Source organism: Stylophora pistillata, chromosome 1 (genome assembly GCF_964205215.1).
Source record: "Stylophora pistillata chromosome 1, jaStyPist1.2, whole genome shotgun sequence".
Taxonomy (NCBI): domain Eukaryota; kingdom Metazoa; phylum Cnidaria; class Anthozoa; order Scleractinia; family Pocilloporidae; genus Stylophora; species Stylophora pistillata.
This window is the reverse complement of record NC_142519.1, coordinates 9,294,387-9,302,389: the sequence shown is the minus strand read 5'-3', so window position 1 is coordinate 9,302,389 and position 8,003 is coordinate 9,294,387. Positions and strand designations below refer to the sequence as shown.

Below are 8,003 nucleotides of genomic sequence, written 5' to 3'. Positions count from 1 at the left end.
ACTATGTAAATTAAAGAGATGGTAAATAAATCTCATAACTGACCGTCCGCAAAAATTGACAGTGAGGTCGTTAGTTACGCCACTAGGAACCGACCGGGAATTATGAAACAAAGAAACGGGAACTTGAAGCGCTGCCTTTCATCAAATGCGGGTAATTATCTTAAGAATTGGCTCTCTTTTGTTTGGTTACTTTTTTATAGACTTAAATTAGTTTTATTGTTCGAAATGTCGGTATTGAGGCAAACATCAGGGGTATGACAATTACGGGATTTGTTGACAATTTGTCCATTGTATAAAGATATGCCGAGGGCCAAAACTGATTAAAGCTGTTAAAGCGAACCATCCATCGCTCCTGAGTTGAAGTGTTCGAAAAGCTGGTTCTGTCCTGGTGTACCGGTTCACAAGGGAATTACCATTGTTCTTTCTTTGTTTAGGAGTCATCGGTTAGCTATTGTGTATTGTTTGGTCTTTTGTATTGGCTCTTGTGAACCGGTACACGAGGACAGAACCGAAAAGCTGGTTCTGTCCTGGTGTACCGGTTCACAAGGGAATTACCATTGTTCTTTCTTTGTTTAGGAGTTATCGGTTAGCTATTGTGTATTGTTTGGTCTTTGGTATTGGCTCTTGTGAACCGGTACACGAGGACAGAACCGAAAAGCTTCTCTGGACTGTCCTACAAGTATCGAGTCATTTATCAGGTTATGAGCTTGACCTTGAATACTTTTAATTTAAAGGGTAAACTAAAGAAGTTTCGAGTAGATTTATTTGTTGTTACTGATCATGTGTGACATTCAAACTTCGTTCGGCATAACAGATCAGTAACCAACATTTCCTGTGTCAACTAAAGGTCATGTGCCTGATCGCATTCAAGTAAAGCATTGTTTTTGATGGCGGCAACAGGAGAGGCAATTCTGTTACAATAGCTGGCGTGTCGGACTTGTATGTATACGTGATCATGTAGCGATGACCCATCTTGTTTGCATAGACTCGTTGATCGAACATGACTCGTGAACCTCCACACGGATTTCCAGCGGCACAAGTTTTAGTGGAACTCGCGGTCAATCAGCCTTTTAGAACTGACGACAAAAACAACCGTGGCAGTTTACACGTCTGTTTTGATAAGAAGATAAAACAGACGGCCTTTAACAACTTTTTGTTGAGTCATACGCCTTACAGGTGTTCCCTAGGAAGACAGAAGGATTCCAGATCGAATACAAAACAAAGAGCAAAACCCAACAACAAAGATCGCCCTCCAGACACTTCTTCGGGATTCTGTCTTCCTAAGATACCTATTGCTTCTGAGGAGTTACTTACTGGACAGATGTTTTCATCAGAGGATAACTTGAGCAAACGAGTCAATAGATGTTTCATCGACTCTCACAACGAAGACGAAGAGCCTGTAGATTTTCTGTCATGTAAATCAATCTTAGAAAATCAAAAGTGCGAAACAAACAGTTCACGACTTTCAGTGAAATCCAAGGAGACAGGATTAACAAGTTTACCTCTAATCTCAAAGAAAGGGGATTGTTCTTCTTTTCGGAAAACTTGCGATAAATACAATGATTTGTTACATCAAGAAGAACTGTCGAATGTTCAGAATTACTACTCAAAGACCAAAAGCATCGCTAGTAATCGAAAGCGGAAAGATTTATCGCAGGACCAAGAAATTACTACGGTGATGGAAGATGGGGCTCGAATTACAGTTTATCAACGGAGACTTACTATTGAAGTTTTTATGCCAAGGACATCGTAATAATCAAATTAAAGGAACAACCAAAGATTTATGTCAAAATTTGATTAATCCATTTGAGTGAAATTCGTAAGAACGTGACTCAAGGAAAACAGAAAGCCAATTATATGCTAATTTATTTTCCGTGCCCAAAATGTAGCAAATTACCCGTGAAGTGAAAAACAATGACTCGCATATATTTTTTTAAAACAGGATGCATTTAACAGAAGTGGCGTTCAAGGGACAAACAGTAAATTATTTCAAAAAAACCTTTCATAAGCGAAATTTGATTCCAGTCATTTGAGCCTGTTATAACTGTACAAGGGAACAAAACGAAAAGCATCAGACAGTCTGAATAGCAATTCGATCTCTACAATGTCTCTATTTGACTACTAGGGTAAAAATGCTCACCAGTGGTCAGGAACCGGGTTGAAACTCGATATGCAGTTCTCCTGCAAGAGCACCTAAATTTTCAGGGAAAGTTTACCGATGTAATACCCCTCTAAAGTACCTGTCTACTTTTCTATTGATAAATTACCAATTTAGACAATTGGCACTGTATAAGTACTTTGCAGTATGCTTCTATTCTTTATTAAACCCCATCCTCGGAGACCCAGGGGCTGTGAGTCGATTTCAAGCTCTTCCGCCCTAACTTGAAATCGACTCACAGCCCCTTGGTCTCCGAGGATGATTAAACCCCTAATCAAACTATAAAACAGGACTTCGTCTTCAGAATAAGTTCATAGAGTACAGCAACTAACTCTGAGGCTAGTCTTGGTTTAAAGGTCAGCTCTAGGTGTTCCCTTCAATTTTTTTTCCTTGTCTTCTATTAGATTTTGTTTTTTACATTGCCCTAAGATCAGTGATTCTCCAAAAGAGTGATTCAGTTCAAATTTATTGTAGCTCCTAAAAAAATTGGATTTTCAATACACCTGCATACATTTGTACTGTGTATCTTAATGACTGAATGTAAGCTATGTTAATGAGGTGCAAAACTTTCACAATTATGTAACTATTCTTTCTGTGAAAATGTTGTTCCCAACATTAACTCGACTTCAAACTCGCTGAAACCACATGGTGACTAAAAACATCACCTGAACAAGAACAACTCAGTTTCATCATGACATTCAAAATTCAATCTAAAGTTTATGGTTTAAGAATAACTATCTCATGATGAGCAATATACACCAAATAAACAACAAATAACTGCTGTAATGACATTGCTCCTAAACAAATAAGAACAATGATAAATATTCAAGAACAGCTGAATTTGTAAGCTGCTTCATAGAAAACTCTTAAAAAAGACACTATTTTAAAGAGAGTAGACTCTATTTGTATGTACATATACTTAATAAAACATAACATAACAGCTGTACCATGAAGAAAATTTCAAACTGATTGTAATCTTTGTTTAAATTTTCCTTATTATTTGAAAACAGCATATTTACAGCTTGTGAATTTGTAAGAAGCTGCTCAAGTCAAACATGTGAGAGTTAGTCATCTGGTTCTTCAACAGTGTAACCTTCTTCTTGAACTCTTGGTTTGTTTGGATTGTTCACCACTAACCAATCTGCCAACCAAATCTGTCAACAAACAAATCAACCATCAACTCAAGTAAACAGTTTTCAGCTCAGCAGGTCACAAAAAGCCAATAAACTGAATAACATATGTAGAAGACTGTAAAAAGGGAAGGCTGTTTCTTTTTGCTCTCAACTTTAAGGATGAAAGGGAAAAAAGTGGATATTTGCATCCAAATAACACCAATAATTTTCAAGGTGGGAGCTAGTATTTCTCCCTTGTCCCATTCCCCCCTTTTGCAGCTGCTTCAGCCTTTCTGCAAGATTTTTTGTAACATTCAAAATGGATTTTTTACAGACTTAAAACAAAGCAATGTAGGTATATGGAAGATCTTACGATTGGGTCAGCAGGCTTCATCTTGCATAGCTCTGTGAGTCCTTTAAGTAAAGTTGGGGTTACAGTACTTGTGAGGTAGTCTTTTGCTGCTTGTCCGGTTGAAATTGGTTCTACAACACCTATGAGGTTTAACAGCCAGAAAATCAATTCAACACAGTAATCAAGGATGCTTAAAGAAGGGGAAAAAGTAGATATTTTTGAGAAGTTGTGGCTGTACATTGTTTAACAACTAATTTTCCATTCACTTACTATCAGGAAAGAAAAAGTGTATTTCCCTCTCTGCACTTGAATAGCTGTCACTTCCATGAAGAGCATTTTTGGTGCTGTCTGTACCATAGATGGCTCTCAAACTAAAAAAGGAAAAATTATGTTCTTATTATAAGCAAATTTGGCTTTTAAGTCTGTAAAGATTAATGTCTATGTCCCTTACAAAAAAGATGTAACAAAACAGTCATTATCATATACATTAGACTGAAGGAAAAAAGTTTCATGCCTTTCTTTTGCTAAATATTTCAGGACTGTCAAAGATAGGAGCAAGTATGTTCAGAAAAATAGACTTATTATTTTACAGAGTAAAAATCTCAAACAAAAACACTGATTATTTTCTGAGATTACTACATTTTAGCCTCCCATGCAGAAATCATTTTGGCTTGACATAAACAACAAACTGAAAAAAGTCTATAACTATGTAGAGAATTATTTCTTAAATTTCCCTTGTCAGCACTAAGAAGGAACCTAATCCACGACCTGTTATTCTCAGGAGTGAACTAAGAGAGCACATTCTCAGAGCTTAGACCTTGAATTCCTGTGAGACAAAGCGAATTTCTCCTTAAAATATCAAATTAAAACAAAATCAACGAGACAAGTGATGAGAAAAGGAACATAGGGAACACGAGATACATTTTGCATGTTCAAAATGTTCCTAATCATTATGAAAGTGTGTTCACGTTTTTGTATCCTTCTAGGGACTCTAAAAGGATTGTACTTTGACCATTTAAAAACCAATCAATTCTTAAAAAATAGGAGCTTTGCATTAGGATTAAAATCTGGAAATAAATGGTATATTGAATAGTTTGTCACCTTTCTGGCGCCTGATCTCTTGCTTTTTGCGTATTTGTTGGTCCAATCAGCTGTCTCCAAAAAGCAATTGCAGATTGCCTTGCCAAGACAAGTGCTAAAATTGGTCCACTGCTCATATATGCCACAAGACTTGGGAAGAACATTTTACCATAGTGTTCGGCGTAGAAATCACTAGTCTGTTCAGGTGTCATATGCACTCTTCTTTTCTATTCGGTATCAAACATAGTTGCATTGGACACAGTACAACAATTGCGATAAATTAATTAAAAGGGTTTACTAATTTTTTACTGGATACAGTTTTGCTCGAAGGTAGTCATAGTGAAACTCAAGGTCTTATCACACATTACTTCAGGTTCGAAGAATATGAAACTCGCAAAGTAACAGTCACTGTGATACCCACTAACCTCTCACAATTTGCTAGAAAATAGAAAACATGGTTCATACATTAGTACCTGTAAAATGGTGAAACCATGTTGAAGTATAATTTCTTCGATTTCATCGCTCTTGTGAACAGCGTCTGGCTTAAATAACGCTAGCGTTCGCTCGATGTGTATTGCAGGAGCAGGAGGTATCACGGGCTTTTCACCGTCTGGCATATTTAGGTGTAAAAAATTGTGAAGTACGCGCTCTAGCTAAGCCTGCGAAGAAGCAAAACCAAAATGGCAGCGAAAGTTATCGTGCTGTCATGGTTACCAATCAAGCATGACACCGCTGACCTTGTGAATTCAAGAAGGCGCGCTAAATAATGAAGTCTTCCTGGGAAGACCCAGGCTGGGGAGGACCTAGGTTCATTTGTCACTCACCGTTGACGTGTGCGGGTCAAATTTAAATGCTGGTAGACGAACAAAAGGAGCTAATGAGATATCTATTGTTTACTTCCACCAGCATGGTGGCATGAGGTAACGTGCGAACCACCTACTTCGATCTCAAATTTACCGCCCCAAATAAAGACAGTTTCCATTGGAGAAAGGAAATACAAATCTCAAAAATTCTTGTATTGGGATGAAGACATAAAACAATTTTGAGGAATGCGCCCGCTGTTCACTGTTTTGGAGTAGCTGTAGCTCAAGCTGACTTGACTCTAAGAGTTCTACATCACACGACGGTTGATTGACAAATGGTCCAGTGGGACCTAAGGCTCCTTTTACAGCGCGCCTTCGTGTTTAAGCCTTAGAAAAATCCAGAAATGCAAAAACAACTTACCCTTGATTATCCAAGAATTCGGCCCAATCGTCGTGTACTAAAACTAATTGAGAAATAGTAGACCTCCCTCTCAGAAAGTCATGATGGGAATCATGCAAATATTGAAGCACCGGGTCATATATAACAGTATGAATTATCCTTTCTTGACACGTCCCAACAACAGATAGGAATGAAATCCCCGTGTACCAAATCATAGGATTTGGAAAAGACTGAATGGAAAGGGAAATTAAATAAATTTGCTTGCTCAGATGGTTTTCTAGTACTGACTCCCTCATAAAAAACCGACTCAGGTAGTCTCCTAGATTTGGTTTTGATGGAGTGAAACGACCAAAAACGCTTAGGATTATCCTTAATCCCAATGGTGATTCGGACAATTTAACAAGATATTCGCGATAATTACTCCCTTTAAGTTTCTTAGTTTCGGATCTAAGTTGTTTAAATCTCCCACGAAGTTGGATTGAGGGCTCAGATTTTTACCTACCCCACAACTTTCTCTTCTTTTTTACCAACCTAAGTATTATCCATGGAGGATTTAGCTTCTTTTTAACTACAAACTTAGGAGTCACAGCAGCTGCCAAAATCAAGTCAGTGACGTTAACAGCAGCAGAGTTCACATCATCTTCCAAAAAGGCACAGTTCCCTGGTATCCAGTGAAAGAGCTTATTCAGATCTTCAAGATTCGCTTTCTAAAAAGCATAAACTTTTCTTGGAGAAGATTTACAAGAACGACCACGTTGCAACTTAATGTCAAACAACACAGGATGATGGTCAGATACAAAACCATCATGGATCACTTGAATATTCGATATCAATCTTGGAGAAGTTGTCAATATCAGGTCCAAAATATTGGCTGTGCCATTAACAGTCCGAGTAGGAGCAAAATTGCTTTGAGACAAAAAATGGTCATTCACAATTGAACAGAAGTGAGTCTAAAGTAAGAGGATCACTCAATGTTGGTGAGACTGTGTCAGTCAATGTTCGGAAAGTTGAAATCACCAGCCAATATCACTGAGGAAAACCGAGTCCTGCTGATCTTGTTAAGGCAATTTCGAAAGGAAAGAGATAAATCCATATTAGCACCGGTTGGACGATAAACAACTCCAAACGACACACTATCCCTCGTCTTTTGTTGAATCTCGCGGAATAGAGTTCCCAAAGAATCTAGTTTTAGATCCATCCTTCGAATGGAGACCAAATTAATACTTATGCAGTACTGCCAGAAGAACACCTCCACCCCTATATATTCGTCCATGTCATCCTATGTGCAGCGGTAATTACCACTTGTAGAATTTAAATCATAAGGAAAATTTGAATTTTTACAATTTACTTTTCTTGAACACATAAGTAAACGCACAATTTGATTTGTTTTTTGCCACTGCTGCATCCTTCAAATGCCAAAGATTCAGCCGGTTTAAGGCAATCATTGGGGACCTTAAAGTGCACCTAAACCCAAAAATTTTTTTTCGCTTAACGAAATAAGCTTATTATTTGGAGTATTTCTGTGCAAAAATTTTTTAATTTGCTGAAATCTTTAATTTTCTGTGCCCAGTCAAAATACGGAAAATCGGCCGCCATCTTGCCCCACGACCGAGTTTAAAGAGAAATGGCTCTAGCGGGCAATGTCACATCAAATCGAGAACACGAAAGTCTGCATTTCACACATTGTCACTTGTTTGGGAAGGTTGTCGACGATATTAGAGACCATAAGAAACCGCGACGGCGACGGCAACGAGGACGTAGAAAAACAAGAGATCTAATTGGCAGAACAATAGCTCAGCAGGTGCGTTTTGAAACTTTGTACATTTCTTAGCCGTCCTATGCAAAACAACAACCTGAAATCGCCAAAATTTGCGTCGTCTGCGAACCGAAACCGCGATGGCAGATTATTTTAATTTTCATTTGGAACTCAACGGCTACTTTACACGTCATGCTAAAGTTAAGCTGTGGCGCTGTATGAGACAGTAAGTTCCCGCAGCCATTTTTGAAATCCTAACTAAGAGTAGAAATTCATTTTTTAATCGAAATCTTCCTTGGCGTCGCCGTCGCCGTTTCTTAAAGTCCCTATTGTCCGAAATAT

General features: G+C 38.0%; 2 protein-coding genes across 2 annotated transcripts; one reads left to right on the top strand and one right to left on the bottom strand.

The window, feature by feature from the left end:
• Window positions 1-345: 345 nt before the first annotated feature.
• LOC111326754 (uncharacterized) lies at window positions 346-3,415 on the top strand. Its single transcript, XM_022930830.2, has one exon. It carries the CDS (start codon window positions 1,001-1,003, stop codon window positions 1,751-1,753), a length of 753 nt encoding a protein of 250 aa, XP_022786565.2. The 5' UTR covers window positions 346-1,000; the 3' UTR covers window positions 1,754-3,415.
• On the bottom strand, window positions 2,609-5,404 carry LOC111326755 (nucleoside diphosphate kinase 5). The gene is made up of 5 exons (XM_022930831.2): window positions 5,176-5,404; window positions 4,724-4,929; window positions 3,893-3,993; window positions 3,644-3,762; window positions 2,609-3,312 (listed from the first exon to the last, which is right to left on the bottom strand). The coding sequence occupies exons 1-5, from the start codon at window positions 5,317-5,319 to the stop codon at window positions 3,223-3,225; spliced, it is 660 nt and encodes a 219-aa protein (XP_022786566.1). The 5' UTR covers window positions 5,320-5,404; the 3' UTR covers window positions 2,609-3,222.
• Between the last annotated feature and the right edge of the window lie 2,599 nt (window positions 5,405-8,003).